The sequence below is a fragment of the Urocampus carinirostris genome, chromosome 16 (assembly GCF_059441175.1).
Source record: "Urocampus carinirostris isolate Australia breed hairy pipefish chromosome 16, RoL_Ucar_1.0, whole genome shotgun sequence".
Lineage (NCBI taxonomy): Eukaryota > Metazoa > Chordata > Actinopteri > Syngnathiformes > Syngnathidae > Urocampus > Urocampus carinirostris.
In genome coordinates, this window is record NC_142364.1 from 20,426,566 (window position 1) to 20,443,558 (window position 16,993).

The 16,993-nt window shown below is 39.5% G+C and overlaps 1 protein-coding gene across 1 annotated transcript in view; it reads left to right on the forward strand.

The window, feature by feature from the left end:
- Positions 1 to 16,993, forward strand: part of hcn1 (hyperpolarization activated cyclic nucleotide-gated potassium channel 1) — a 143,663-nt gene that overhangs the window by 99,274 nt on the left and 27,396 nt on the right. Inside the window, exons 4-6 of the mRNA XM_088355698.1 lie at positions 1,744 to 1,962; positions 7,713 to 7,859; positions 11,449 to 11,689. Of these exons, the coding sequence (XP_088211824.1) occupies positions 1,744 to 1,962; positions 7,713 to 7,859; positions 11,449 to 11,689 (607 nt within the window). The remainder of the gene's footprint in view (positions 1 to 1,743; positions 1,963 to 7,712; positions 7,860 to 11,448; positions 11,690 to 16,993) is intronic.

Below are 16,993 nucleotides of genomic sequence, written 5' to 3' on the forward strand. Positions count from 1 at the left end.
ATTAAATCCTGAAAGTCTGAATGTGTACTCACTTAGGCTAGGTATATGCCTGTTGAAATACGCAAATAGTGCACTCAAGGACTGCAGTTTAACTATTCAGGGCTATTGCAGGTTAAGCGGTTAATATTAAAGTAGCTGGTATTAGACAGGTAAAACAAGCGTTGGAGCTGATATGAGCAATTTCTTTATTATCACTGAATAATCCAGGTAATATTGAGCAACTGGACAATAGTTGGTAAGATTCACAAGTGCGCAGTCGAAATGGCTTACAATTACTTGTATACTAGTAGGGCGATCTCAAACCTCAAAACCTGTGTAAGTTTCCACTGTTCAATCCAGTTGTAACAAGAATCACATCTGAAACAATGTAGAAGCCTTACAATTATGACTAAGTAAATGATGATGCAAATTAATTTGGCTAATATATAAAATATATAAAATGTTGCCACAATAGTTAATTTGTCAACTGGCATTAAAAATCAAAACAATCAAAAATAGCAAAAACAAGAAAATCTAAATTCCAAGAAAAGATTTTCATTCTTGATGCAATTGTTAGTTAGATTTTAAGTGTGAATAATAATCCATTATGTATGCCAGGGGTCTCCAAGGTGGTGCCCGCCATCACCAGCGTTCCCCTAAGGACAGCTGAGGTGCCAGTGGTGAATCAGTGGTGATTTTTCTAGTTTTTTGGGATGGATTTTTGTGTTTGACTCAGTCTATTTAACCCTACTTCCAAAAAGTAATTGTTATAACATAGTAATAACATGATAAGTTGTTCTTTAAGGGTGTGCTGGTCTGGCTAATCAGCTTTTGGCTTAAAAAAGGTTGGAGACCCCTGATGTGCGCTTTGTGTTGAAAAAAAGGGGGCGAAACAACCTAATACTCATTTGCCTACTGAAAATAAACTGTATAAATAATGTGTGCTTATTGCAATCAAAGTCTTCGCTATAATTTGACTTTAATGTATTGTATATATGGGCAGCACGGCGGCGCTGTGGTTAGCGCGTGTGTGGTAAAGTTCTGAGGTCATGAGATCGAACCTCCTGTGTGGAGTTTGCATATTCTCCCCGTGCTTGCGTGGGTTTCCTCCTCCCACATTCCAAAAACATGCAAGTCAGGTTAATTGGCTGGTCCAAATTGTCCTGAGTGAGTTGTCTGTCTCTGTGTGCCCTGTGACTGGCTGGCTACCAGTTCAGGGTGTCCCCTGCCCATGCCCGAAGATAGCTAGGATGAGCTCCAGCACCTCCGCGACCCTACTGATGGATTAACGGTGTAGATAATGGACGGACGGATGGATGGATATATGTTTGTTTTCTCGTCTTTTAACCCAGATGAAACAAAATATATATTATTAGCACTTAGTTGTTCTCTAAAGTGAACAAGCACGCACTTTGACTCCGTCGGCTATTATTTGGAATGAGTTTTCCCTCAAAAAGGAAGAAAAAAACACTTAGGAAGACAACTCTCATGCTTCTCGGAGGATTACAAAAATAAAACGCTCAGATGTGTAAATAATGCACATTGTTCTTTTATAACACTGCCGACATGAACTGTTTTTCACCCCTCGGCAAACGGCAAAAGAACGAGGCAGGTAGAAAGAAGCGAGAGACGTTGTAGTAAAGGGCAAGCAAAGGCTCATGGGCGAAGCGGGCGAGTGTGTGTTTTACTCCCCATCAGGGAGAAGACCGATTTCGCAGTAACTCAGCTTCCGCCTCCATCTTTTCTTTCACTCTGTCCTGGCAGAACGTGTCCTGGGGCAAGCAGTATTCGTACGCTCTCTTCAAAGCCATGAGCCACATGCTGTGTATCGGCTACGGCGCCCGGGCTCCGGTCAGCATGTCGGACCTGTGGATCACCATGCTGAGCATGATCGTGGGCGCCACTTGCTACGCCATGTTCGTGGGCCACGCCACCGCGCTCATCCAATCACTGGATTCCTCGCGACGGCAATACCAAGAGAAGGTAAGCAAGCATACCTGTCAATTTACCGTAAATTCTGGACTACGGAGCCCACTTTGTTAACTAATTCAGTGCCATAACAGATAAATATGTTTTCAGAAGTTATGTCCCTGAGTGGCAAAACAGAAAGATAATTTTTTCTTGTTTTATTTAAAAAAAACTATGATGAGGGTTTGACACAGTTTATCAGAATGATAAATTACCATCAGATATCTGGAGTGGCTTTGTTCAGATCTTTGTCCACACATTCAGGGAGCCCCCACTTCTGAGTCTTGCTTCCTGTATCCACCGATTGAAGTGTGTAGGCGGCCCCGTATGGCGTGTAGGCATTATGAAGCAGTGTATAAGCATAACATAAGAAAAATTGGTCTTTACCTTAAAATATAAATCATCCACTCCATTTTAATACATTTTCATACAATGATCCTTGCAGCTTGAAAACATCTACAATCACAATGGTGGCTGGGGAAAAAAATGAGATATAAGCATTGTTAAGTCAAAACATCAAAAGTTGAATAAGTAGCCGATGAGATTTTATTTTAAAGACAAAATATAAAAATCTACGACTGTTCGAAAAAGCATAGAATTGAGGAGAACTTTCACTCATATCTTGTTTATTTAAGTGACTTTATGCTAAGCTCTCATGGACCCTTTGAAGCGCATAATCACATTAGCGCCACAAAGCAAATTCTAATTAGAGCTCAGATACTCTTAAAGTATTATTCATTCATTTCCCACTTTACGAAAAAGGCTTATTTTACCAAAACTCGGGATACAATAATAATTAATATCTTTATAAAAGACACATGGACGGACTGATACATTCATGCAACTAGGCACATATGATTTTTCTTTTCATTGTCAATCATGATGATTTAATGTATGTATTTATCTTATTATGTGATAGATGGTGATTATCTACTATTGCACCCAAGCTGCCATCTGCCAATTCACGCGGATGTTCCGGATGTGCTTTGTATTTGCACGCAAGGATTAGATAACCCCGCCAACCTCTTACAAGATATACCGTTCCATGTACAAACACTGCACTATGCTAAGGGATTATTGTATGGATTTGAGATTATTATTGTATAACCGTTGCGACAAAAGAAAACAATTGTGCTGACCCTTCAATAGATAATACAAGTCAAACCCTCCACAAAAATGGTGCTCTTTTGCTTGATCATTTTGCTTATGTTAGGTACCATTTTGTTATTATAATTGTTTAATTTCTTTCATTTTGCTATCTTCAATAGGTTTTTTTGTAGTTTTTAACTTGGGTTGTTGCAGTATGCACATTTAACATAATCCATAGGACACACATATCATCTAAGTATCAAATAATAATAATAATGATAATGGCAAATATAATGATTTTAGTTATACAATTTTTATTATTCTTATTAAAAATAAAACTAACAATAGTAAGACCAATAATAATAATAACAAGACAAGAATAATAAAAAGAATAGTTGTCACGGTTGCCCATCGCGCTCAATGGGTCCCGCCCGTTTGGTGCCAGCTGCGGCTTATTGACTGATTGGCCTCCCTCCTATTTAAGCTCAGTGCTCTCACTCACCCTTTGTCAGTCTGTCAACGAACCTCTGCACCCGCCAGACGTGGGTTTTGACTCTGTCCGGTTTCCTGTCCGGTATTGTTCCCGTCTATTTTGTCCTGTTTAATATCGATCTCCAGTTTCGTTCCCGGCTTTTTTGTTCTGTTTTTTATCGATCTCCAGTGTCTGGTAGCGTCCCCGTCTAGTTTGCCCTGCTTGTTATAGGACTCCAGTCTCCAGTGCCTGATATCAATCCTGTCTGTCCCGTCCTGTCCGGTATCGACCCCATTTGTCCAATATCTGCTCGGGCAATTGGTATCGATCTCGTCAGCCTCTGGCTTCCTGTCATTCCACGTCAGACTGCTGCTTTACGTCCTCCGCCCAACGATCGCCGAATCACTGGTGTTTTGGCTTAACGTGCATGACTGCCCCATTTCCCGTAAAATAAAGCTTGTGTGAGAAACGTCACGCATCTGGGTCCTCCTCCTGATCCGGTTCTTGACAATACTAACAATAATAAAATCAAGAATAAGAACAAGAAAAAGAACAAGAATGAGAATACAGAGCTGCAAAATACTAACAATATTTTCTAGTTTACTATAGCCTACTAGTTTATATCAAATCACAAAATACGCATTTTTTATGTTAACTACAAAAATCCCAAAACAACTGAGCAATATTCATTGAAAATTGTGTTTGTTATAAATGTTTACAAACGATAAACATGTTATATTTTTGCTATAGATTTTTTTATTATTGCTAATTTGTTGTTTGTTGTTATTTTTATTAAGTGATACCATTGTCTAAGAACCACTTTCAATCTGAAAATGGCACTCTGAAATGCTACTAGAAAAAAACTGAAAATTCTCTATATCCATTCTGAAATGGGATTTTCAATCTCTAGTAGGTCTGACAATAACAATAATACATAGTAATAGTAGATACATCACATGAATTACTGTTATAAGAAGAAAAAAAAATCATCTCTAAAGGTTGTTTTTTTATTGTTTGAATCCGTCTATATTATACAAATAAGTGTTTTCATGTCCCTAAAAATATATTTCAAACTCATCATCAGGTATTAATACTGAAGCGTTGATTTTTTCCCCTTCTGAAAATTACGAATTTTGAAGATAAGTGACAATACACTGTATATCCAGTACCGCAGACCAAAACACACAGGGAAAAAAAATACATGACTATTAGAACGGCAAATTTCACTGCTTCCTTTAGTCATCTTTAGTAACACGCTATAACATGCGGTTGCAAGATGTTAACATGACAGCATGCGTCGCATACAATAAAGCCATCTGACATCAACTCTAACATCAGTATGGGAAAAGAAAAACTACTGCATTATTTTGCATCCGTGGCTCACACGAGCGGCACGGTGCATTCTAGTGAATATTAATGGCAGCAGGTCGCCCACAGCAAACATTGAAAGTCATTGAATTAGTGACATTGTCCGCTCAGCGTGGACGTGCATCTGTTCCACACTAAATCTGCTACATCCACTTCCAATTTTGTCCTCCGAGGTCTCGTTCCGGGCTTGGACACTTTTAAAAGGCCCCTGCGATATATTGTTGACATGGCAGAGTGTGTCACTGGGCTGGGGTTTTTGTCATTGTGATCTGTTTTTTGTCGCTAGGCATCCTTTTGGACACTTTCATCCATTGCAATAAATCATATTGAGAGAGACCCCTCACGACTGCGCGCTTAGGTTATTGCTGGTTCACACTTTTGCAGATTTTTAATTGAATTCTCTTTATTGTCATTGATATCAATGTATCGTTCATTGTGGTCAGAGAGAGCACAGAGTTAGTACTACACGGGGCAGATTGTGTATGTGTGTGTGTGTGTGTGACTCTGATTGGCTCGTGTATGCTGTCAGTCAAACAGCTGGAGTGGGCATGCACAGTCTACGTCTCAAAGCGGACACTAGCTTTTAGTAGCTCGTAACATTGAAAAAAAGATTAATCAAATCAATAAGACTCTGAGGAAAGTCAGAAGAGCGCAAAGAAACGGCTGATCACCACCCGGTGCTCAATGGATTCCGGGAATCAACTGAGGCTGGCGTCGGGAGAGAATAGCGAGATTGCTGGTCCGGTCTACTGCAACAGCTAAGCTAACAACCCTCACATATATATATATATATATATATATATATATATATATATATATATATATATATATATATATATATATATATATATATATATATATATATATATATATATATATATATATATATATATATATATATATATGTGTATATATATATATATATATATATATATATATATATGTATATATATATATATATATATATATATATATATATATATATATATATATATATATATATATATATATATATATATATATATATATATATATATATATATATATATAATTTGATGAACTACATTAAGTATCTTTCTGTCTGGTCATACTGGACATAGCAGCCTGAGCAACATTCCAGCTCGTCCTAAATGTGCCGAATAAATTTGCCCCTCCTTCACTCGAATAAACAATGACCAGGCCTCTTATCATATGCCTGCAGCCGGGAGCGGGAAATCAATGAAAGTGGTCTTGTGAGTCTCTCTGCATCCTAAACCAGGTTCATGGAGTGTGCCAAGGTTTGCTAATGCCCATTACCTGTGTTTTGCTGCCTATGTGAACAACTACATCACCAAAAGCCTTAAAAAAGGCAGCAATTTGGTTATTTTAATGGTGGTGGCCTGAATTCGAAGTTCACTATGTGAACTATTGTCCTACCTTTGGCAGGAATGGAGTCAGCGATGAGATGTAAGAGAAAAAAATGTACCAGGACTCAGAAATACTTTCTCAATAGCCTTTCTCAAAGATACAAGTAGTTATGCAACAGATGACACCCTCAATTATGTTTAATGGGTAAATGAAGTGGTTTTGTGAAGCTCTGCACAATCAATGACGATTATTAGGTCAGTAATGCATTCAGCTACACTTACAATAGCGCAGATTGAAGGTCAGTTATGTTAACTATGGCAAAACTAAATCTCAGCTATATCAACCACTTCATGAACCAGTAACAGTGCGTAATCTTTGTTATGAATTGAATCTGAGGGTTTTTTTGTTTTTGACCGTTTGAAGTAATAGCAAAATTCAAGCTTGGATTGATATTGCTGCAGGACAAAATGCAATCGCCACCTGTATTTGCCCTCCGTGGTCCAAACTATGCTCCTTTTAAAGGGGCAGCGTCACGATGTACTTTATCATAACCTCTCGCGACAACACTAATTTCAAGTCACATTAGACGGGTAAGAACACAATCCTGTCATACTCACTTATTCAGTAACAAAAAAGCTGTTTTTTATAAGGTGACTACTCATTTTTTGTCACTCTATATTTGGAATGACACTTAGGGATATTATTGTGTTTTGTTGCTCAGACCTAAGGATCTGGTATCAAAAGAGAGAGAGAAGAGGATGCTGATTTGTTTTACCCATGCATTGACCTGTTTGTTCATTTGCACAGAAGTCAAACTTAAACTGTATTTCTGTATTGCATGTATTTAAATTATCAAATCAATTAAATATAGCACAATTCATTAATATAGTGACAAATTCCAATTTGAGGCGGTATACTATAAAAGAGTAGTCACATGGTGCGTCATTCTCCACATGCTCTGCATCCAACGTAGTCATTTTGATAGTAGGCTTATATAGCTAATATAGACATAAAGCACAAGCAGAATTGCCTGGCGGTGCCTGGCATTCTCATTGGGTGAGGTTGTTAGGGTTAATAATGTGCCGAGCTGAAAGTGCAGCTTCCTGAAAAAGAGCGTGAATTTCCAACACTAATCCCTCCTCCAAAAAGGACCCGGAGTAACTTACTCACGAGCCGAACATCCCCTTCTGCCCGCCACTTGCATACCCCCTCGGCTTGGTAATAGATTGCAGAAGTATAGCTGTGAAAGAAAACCTAGCTAAAGACACTCCCAGAGCCTTACAGTACAACTTTGTACATTTTCACGAAAATCGATTCACACACACACAAATCAGGATTTATAAACAAGTGAAATGTTTTGAGAAGGCTTTTATTATTTGGGTTTTTTGGGTCCAATGTGGCTCTTTCAACATTTTGGGTTGCCGACCCCTGATCTATGAAATGGACTGAAAGCCTTATGGAACTGCTTTTTTTTGTCTTCCTTCCGCAGTATAAACAAGTGGAGCAATACATGTCCTTTCACAAGCTTCCGGCGGACATGCGGCAAAAGATCCACGACTATTATGAGCACCGCTACCAGGGCAAGATCTTCGATGAGGACAACATCCTCAGCGAACTCAATGACCCGCTCAAAGAGGTGAGTCCAAACATTCAATATCTGGTATTTACTTGAATAATTTGAAAAACTATTCAAGATGTTTGTCCTTGACAGGCAAACTAAAATACTTGACTAACATTTTAATATGTCAATTCAATCGGTATAACTAAAGATGTGTTTTCTTGGAGTTTGTCATTTGAAAATCGTAATAATGTAGACGTACTTACACATCTTACTTCATGGGGGGAACTATCTCCACCAAAATATTTGCTATTTTATTTTATCAATAAGCCATTGCCATTGTTTTCAAGGTAAGATAATCATATTGATGCTTATGGTTTGATACTGATTTTTAATTAAAAAGATATAAGTGTGCGGTATACGATATGGCACTCTATCGCTGTTCACGCTTTACAGATCCCTGAACAGGGCCGTAGAGACACCACTCCCTGTGGTGTGTCGTGGGCAAGTACAGCCCGGTGTCACCTATCCCTCTTCAGGCCAGTTTTGTAGGTAGAGGTTAGCTCCCCCACATGAGACAGATAGTACTGGGTTCCGTGGTTACCAGTAGCAGGGGTAGACTCCTGATCTGACTCGGATACAGCACCTTCACTCTCTGGTCGCTATTGTTTTTTATGTAAAATGTCATCCATCTCTTCAAATCTTGGCAATGATGGGCAGCGGTTTGTGTGTGAGTGACAATACTAATATGAGATCCTAAATGACTGAGGGAAAACTTTTCCGAATCAAGAGTTGGCCTGTTAAATTAATATTCACATTGTACAATACACATTGCGTCACTTATGGCTGTTCTCAGCTCAGGGATGCTGCTGGAAATGTGAATTTCCCTTCGGGTATGAATAAAGTATCTATCTATCTATCTATCTATCTATCTTTTATACTGTAATTTTTTTGAAAAGTAAAAAGCAATGAGGTTACATCCTTTGCTTTTGTTACATATAAATTGCTCAAAGGCTCCTTGTCAAGTAAAGCACTTTTCGTTTCGTATATTTTTGTATCTACCTTTTAAATTGTTTATGTAATTTAAATAAATAAATAACTATGGATTAAAAAAAGGAAATGGTAGTCCTAGATTACTGATACATAAAGTAGCGCATTTCTCCAAAAGTATTGTTAACTTATCTAGTTACGTATTACCATATATACTTGCAGGAAAGCCGACCCACTAAAACGTTTTTAAATTGGCCCCATAATAAAAAAAATGTAGAAGAAAATGTGTACACTCATCTCTGGACATTCCTTTTAATAATTACTTTAGTACTCTGTATTGTTTTTTTTTTCTTTTTATTTACCAGGGATTTCTTTTTTCTATCCATTAAATTCCTCTACCTTTGGATTCTTTATACACAAATAAATATGGCATATTATATAGTACACAAATGCAGTGATGTCTTATCAAACAACCTATTAAGTCTTGATTACATGTTTATCCAGGAATACCATGTCTATTCCCGTTGTAAACACTACGTTGTTATCAGGTAGTGATTCTAATTTTTGAGAAGTGAAATTAAGTTTATAAGTATTACAGATAAATACGGTACTTTCTAATTTGGAACGGCACTTGTCCCAGTTTAAACAATCGATAATCATCAGATATGTGCTCGCGTCAGCCTTATTGTAATTGATGGGGAGGCCATTGATCAGTTATCTTCTTTGCGACTCCCTCATATCCACAGGATTACATGAGTAATTACACGCGGCAGATACGGCGAAGAGCGCTATAAAACTCACGCAGGCGTGGCATTCGTGACCGTCTCCCCCACAGACCCATTAAGCGTGCTGGCTCGCAGGGTCGAACACCGCAGATTCCAGACACTTGCGGCGAAGGAAGGACGCGCAGGGGATTTATGGTTATTACCTACAATGCGGAAAATCCTTACACGCTTTTTTTTGTCCATCATGCAGAGTAGGCGAAATCTGCCTGCCGACAACGTCACACAATAAAATCTTCCCCGTGGGACTGGCGGCTGAAGTAAACTGAGTCAGGCAGGCGTTGACGTCATCGTTCGACTGCCAAACGCTCGATCTTATAGCCCTGCTTTTTTTTTAACGTCCCTGGCAGGAAAATTTCAGTGGTGAGGATTCTCCCGACCTGGCAAATTGCATCTAATCCAGACTTCTCGCGGTAACATCCGAGCGCCGAGTCATTGGCTGTCGGCCACTTGATTGCCGTTGGCACCATGCCTTGGCGACCGAATTTGGAAGGGAGCTTGAGGATAACGGGGAGGGGGGCTCACAGTGAGAGAAAGGATCCTCTTCACTCAGTAGACTGTGCAGTGAATCTGGCATGTTGTTTTTATCGCAAGATTAAAGCCAGCTCGAGGAAGCGTGACCACCTGCGAGGCATCAAAACCACAAACATGCCAATATTATGAATGAGTATCCAAAAATGAGGTACACCTTATATAACAATTCACCCTGATAAGTATTTTTCGCATAGGACGCCAGTTTGCCATTTTGTACTATTGTACCTCACTGTTGCTCGTTAACATCATTGTCACTATTGACCAATAGTGTTGCTGTTCTTGGTTCCACACACCATTTAGGGCAGATCTGCTTTTTATAACCTAAAAGATTTAATGAAAAGAAAGTGCTAAAGGGAAGGCTTTTAGAACAGATTTGGCTTTTGGCATGGTAAAGTTTTTTTGTACAGTCCTATCCTGTTGTCTTTATAAGTTCAGAATTTGTTATATCTTCTCATTTTCTTTGAGGGTTGTTGTTGTCATTTATTCTGTGTCCCATAAATTATAAACATTTCATCCTTCTACCGTTTTATAAAAATCTTCCAAGTTTCCATTCTTCAATTTTCTAATTAATACTTCATGAAATAGCCACAGGACGTATGTATGTTCTGATACCTTGACACACCCGATATCTTGTATCATAACTCACAGCAGATCTGGTTTGTTTACGGTAAGGAAACAACCACATTCCTTTTATGTCAATTATCTGGAACTATTCTTGCTAGCTGTCAAGAAAGAATCGAGCTCGTAGACGATGTAAAACAGACCCATGTTTGGAATCATTAGCTGAGTGGCACGCTAATCTTTGAATAATATCTTTACCGCATTATGTAACATGATATAGTGACTATTCAATTCCCTTGGCATGTGCCAACTCTTTAAATAGGTATTGCAGATGCAAAGATTGCTTGCTGCCAAGAAGTCCCCTTAAAGCATGAAAAGTGCTTACTGTCTGATTTGTTACTTCTGCCCAGTGATTGAGGTCATCGCCCCCGGCGTGCAGCTAGCTCTCATGTAGTTAGCCCCCAGAGGTTGTGCAGCGCCGTATTAATGTCCAATTATGCCGCCAGGCTGGCAAAAGGGAGGCAAGTGAGTTGACCGCACGGCACATGCAGAGCAGCTTTCAATCTGTGCCCCGTAAAACAAACACCTAATCTCCAGCTGGGCCTGGGGGTCCGGGATGGGACAGAACTCATCAAGATCTGGCAGCGACGCCAGCATGTTTTCCTCAGGGGCGCTTTAGAGGTTTTAGGGATAAAGTGTTGACTTTATTTTGTGCTTTTGGCGAATGACTTTTTCCAAAGCCCCAACCCCGCTATCACTTTTGGAATCTCATCAATTTCGTTATTTTACTTTTCCGCCAGGAAATTGTCAACTTCAACTGCCGGAAGCTGGTAGCCACCATGCCACTGTTTGCCAATGCAGATCCCAACTTTGTGACGGGGATGCTCAGCAAACTGAAGTTTGAGGTCTTCCAGCCCAACGACTACATCATACGCGAGGGAACAGTCGGCAAAAAGATGTACTTCATCCAGCACGGCGTCGCCAGCGTCATCACCAAGTTCAACAAAGAGATGAAGCTGACTGACGGTTCCTACTTTGGAGGTAGGCTAGATGTTCGATTTAGAAAACATTTTAAGTTTACAGTAAACGGAACACTTTAACAAATTGCAGAATCTCTCCAAAAATTTGCATTCCCTTCCATTTGTTTTATTTGGGTCAATGAAAATATAAAATGATCCTTCATGCTTGTGTCCACATTTTTTTGTTTTGTTTCTATGTGCTGCTGTAGCATGAACATGGTGAAAGTAGGAAAAGGCTTTGCAAAATATCCATCCATTCATACATTTTCTGCACCACTTATCCTCAGTACGGTCGCGGGGGTGCTGGAGCCCATGCCAGCTATCTTAAGGCAGTGGGCAGGGTACTTCCTGAACTGGTTGCCAGGGAGTCTCAGGGCACACAAAAACACCTATTCACATGCACATTCAGACCTACGGTAGATTTTGGACCGGCCAATCAACCTGACATGCATGATTGTGGAAAGTGGGAGGAAAAAGACAATAAATGTTACTAAATCTTTTATTTCAAACAAATAAAAATCGTATTAATGTGTGGACATAACACATACCTTTTAATGCTGATTGAGGCCTTTTTTTTAGAATAATAAATTCAATGCCGTTTAAGACTTTTTAAGGATCCGTGGGTACCCTGTTATCTGCAAAAGATTTAGAAAGTGTCCTGTTTGTCCTGTCATAGAAACCGTATTTTTTCATTATCATTATGAAAAATCTTTTAAGCCTGGTGGGTTTTTCTGTGATAACCTTTTAGCATGGTGTTTATTGACAATGGTAAATACGCAGGGTATGTATGCATGAAAACCCTTTTTTCATATCAGTAAAATTTCTGTTTTCAATAACTCAGTGTTACAGTGTTGGTGGTTTTACTTGATCGTAAAGAAAACAAAATGGTTGTTGAATTACCCTACGGTAGGACAGGGTTTTACGTTTTTAGCAGAACACCACAAAACGGCTATACAGCAAGGGATTACTGTACTTGGAGTTAAAGTCCCGAAATCATCCGCCTTTGCAAGCCGTGGTCAAGACATTATAGAGTTAGTTTACATGGTGACGCAAGAGGACTCACGCCCGAGGCCGCGAGTTGGATGCCTCTTGAAGTCAAATTAATGCAGATTCTCATTAGGCAGCGTTGGCCGCTCTTCAGCCCCGTTGCCGTTATGTAAGCGTTCATCTGGTTGCTGAAGGGAGTCGAGGCGTGGATCAGGAATCCCCGAGGACACAGAGGTTGCCCCCCCTCTTTGCTGTCCGCCCCCTCTTGTACCATTGCTACCACCCTCGCACACAGAGACACGATGCATGAACTCTCCCCTACCTCCTCTATATGTTCTTGCCGCACACTGACAAAAGCGGATCAGACTTTAATTCTGTGGACAATCGGGAGCTTCCTCTGCGCTGTTCTTCTTGTTCTCTGCACATTAGCGATGGGCGGATTAGTCAAAATATCAATATTATCAATACGAAGCAAGTACTTGGATCAGATTCAATACTGCACTCCTCCTCCAATTACCTCAAAGCTCAATTTCTCTTTGTAGATAGTGCAGCCCTTCTCTCTCGCACCCAGCAACGCCCTTGGCCACTCACTAAATTTATACCTGAGTATATGACTGACAGGCACAATTCTCGCACCTCTTTCTACCTGGCCTGCTGCAGCATTCTGCCTGCCAGACTGAAGAGGGGTTCCAAATCTATGTGCCCTACCCTGACCATAAGCTTAAGATAACAGAGGCAAACAGAAAGCCTGTGAGCTTTTTTCAACTACAGAAACAGACAATGCCAGGTGTCATTTGTGTAGTAAATTGGGCGGCTACTGTGGCAACCCCACAAATTGACATAAACACATGGAAAAGAGAGAAATGAACTGCAACCAAAAATGTTAAAATGTTACTGTTCCTGAACACAGAACTGTTAACCCGTTATCACTTTGGCAATAGAGCCAATGAGAGACAATTGGCACCCAATTTGCATAATTGACTTTATTTTCAAAATATTGTGTAATAGAAGGTATTTTAGTCCTGCAGTTGCAATATTACATTTCCTCATTTTTGGTTTGTCTCTCCAGCTTTTGTTTTTAAATAATTGACATAGAACTATTGCTATTTTTTACTGTTAAAGTTTCCACTGTAGTTATTTAGCTATGTAGTTATGTAGCTTTTTATTGTCCAAACCATTTTTACCGTGTTTAGCGTAATTATAAACTAACTCAAGGCGAGGAGGGTTCAATTATTCAATTATCATGACATTTCCAAGCTAAAAGTATCGCTGTGGGTTCGGTATCGATCAATGCTACCTTGTATTTACTTGGATCGGATCGATACCTAAATTCCCCGTATCACCCACCTCTACCACACATCTCAGCGCAAATACCATCAATGTTTTAAATGTCAGCCGCCTGTTGTTTACTCTGACAAAATCCGTGTCGTCTCAGCGTGGCGGCAAAGTTTCCTATTTTAAGACGCGCCTGCATATTTTATGCTGAGTTCGACAGGCAACCGTAGAGACAGGCGCAGGACTCTGAAAATACTTATGCTTTGGCGCAGTTTTTGTCTAGCAGGAGAGAATCAAAGGCAAAAATTGGTTGTTCTTTTCTGGCTTGTTGCAGAGTACTCAAAACCAAGGGGGGTTCTGTCATGAAGTATCTGTTCATGTGTCAGGGTGCCGAGCTGGGGGGCTTTTCGTTGAGGTCTTGTGTGGAGCAGACATGTAGGGCAGAGCAGCTCATTGAGACAAATCATCCTCTGAACATGACGTCGGTGATCATACTACCAATATGTAGCTTGGATGAAGTAAAGCATAGTGTTAAATTCTGGTACCAACAGTGAGGGGAGGAGGATAAGGCCTTACTTCACTTGTAATCATAGAAATGTCAAATGAAAATACATTTAATGGTTATATGTATTCCGTGTTAAATTCATTTCTCACTTAAAATTTTTTTTTCAATTTTCTTTTTCAGAATAAGTGAATTTTCACATTATATTATGAATATTATGAAAACAATTAGTATGTATTGCTGTGCTGAGTGTCTGCAGATGCAGAGTGAGGAACCCATTTTTCCTTGCTTCATGACATAGGGCGAGAGTGAGACCAAGGATTCACCTCTGCCCCAAACAATAGTAATAAATGTAGTATTAGCAAGCTAACAGCAAGTCTAGCCAATCAGTATTTTTGTTTTCTTATTGCAAAGACTTTTTTTCATAATGCAGGATTATCGATCTATTAATCCTTTTTTAATATTTTTTTTTTTATTTATTTTTTTTATTTCAAAAAAAACATATCTTTCCTCAGTCATATCCTTACACACACTTAAGGACACATTTTGAAACTTTTCAAAAAGATACTCTAGTCAAGGCAAATCAAGTCATGTTTATTTTTTATAGTCCTTTATCACAAGGAGTCGCAAAGGGCTGCACAGACCACAGATTATTACAAACTGCAGACTACACCATTCCCTGATCTAAAACTGAAATGAGGGCACGGAAAAACTCAAAACCTCAACATGAGGTAAATAAAGAAACCTTGAGAAGGGACCGCACATGAGGTAATCCCTCTTCCAGGATGACCAGGCTGCAACAGATGTTGCAGAAACAATAATACACATAATGAAATATAGGTCATTCATAAGCTATCGAATAGAAGTGTGTTTTAAGCTTAGATTTAAACATTTCCACTGAGGTTGCAGATCAGATCTCAGTGGAAGAGTATTCCACAACAACGGGCCCCGAATGGAGAATGCTCTAGAACCTGCGGATCTCTTCTTGGCTTTTGGGGATCACTAGTAGACCAGCATTTTCAGAGCAAAGACTCCGGACAGGAACATAAGGGTAAATTAAATCTGACAGGTATGAGGGAGCAAGTCTCTAAACCACATATGTAAAAGACAAGGCCTTGCGGGGCACATCTGGACCTCGAGAAAGTTTCTTCTGCCACTGACCTTATCTTGATTCATTACCATATTAGACACTTAAGATCGTTATGTTTTTGTTTTGTTTTTGACTGTACGTTACTTCTCCTTGAATTAAGCGTTTTTTTTTTTGGTTAATAGAGTTTGCTCTTTACTGTTTTTGTTTTTGTTTTTAATTCAATTAAGTAAATGATATAAAATTGCAATCTTTGTTTTAGCTTCGGAGATCGGACAAGATTGGGTGTGTTCATGCTAGTAAGCCTCACATTTAATGTTCATGTTATAAAAAAATACTCATAATTTTTGCATGCTAAGTTTACCGTCATAGCTATAGAAAAATATTGCTTTATTTATCGGATCATCTTGGAATATATTTGTTAGGTTTTGAATAGGTTCAGTTCGGTTGACAAGACTGTATGGAGCATTTTGAAATATTTCAACATTTGACCATCACCGGCCTTTTGCTATGAGCCATTCTTTCCATTTGGCCCTCTCTCCATTTGACTTTAACACCCCTGCTTTAGAGATCTACACACTTATCGCCCCAACACATACACATGAAAACCGTCATTCAAGTTAAATATCAAATCTTCTAAACTTTATCTGCGTTTTGAAAGTTGTCAAAAACAATAATTTTCTTGCCCTTCGATGCCTGTAGCTATCCACCTGCTGTTGCTCTGCCGCCCAGCTGCCAATGCCACCCACGTGTGTGTGGATGAGCGAGCCCAGGTCAGCGCTTGGTCAGGAACAGCTGGCCTAACAAAGAGACAATTTCCTATTTAAAAAAAAAAAAAAAAATTCAGTTGAGGACTTACGCGCCTCCGCGGCAAGGGTGAGGAACACTTCCCCGAGTAGAAAAGCCAGGCAAAGAGGACGATTGAGGAACACCAAACAGCCAAGGGACACTATTAGCATGCTAATGAGCTGGACATTGAGGAGGACAGTAGGTCAGAAAACGACCGCGGCCAATGACGCACAGACTCATCATAGCGGCATCATGATTGAGATGAAAAACACTCTTAGCCTTGGTGGAATGGCAAGGCACATTCTTGATACAGTAATCCCTCAGTTATCGCGGGTAAGGGGGACCACAACCCCACAGCGAAAAGTGATAATCCGGCAAGTAGCGTCGGACTTTCATAAAAGATTTAAAAGCATTACGAAATGCCTTTTTTTTTCAATTAGAACGTGTAGTGTTTCCTACCACAATCATGCAGATATGTGCCAAAATATTCCAAGCGCAATGGATCTCAAAAATGTAATTTTCAAAGTTGACAGTTTGACCTCATATCCCCTACAGCTGTGAAGTCAGGTGATGACAACATCTATTTAAAACAATTGCGCTTCTGACTGTTTTGTCTGAGTTGCACGCTTTGATCATCAAGAACTGCATAAGGTAAATTAACCTGTCGTTGTGTACAGCGTGCGTTC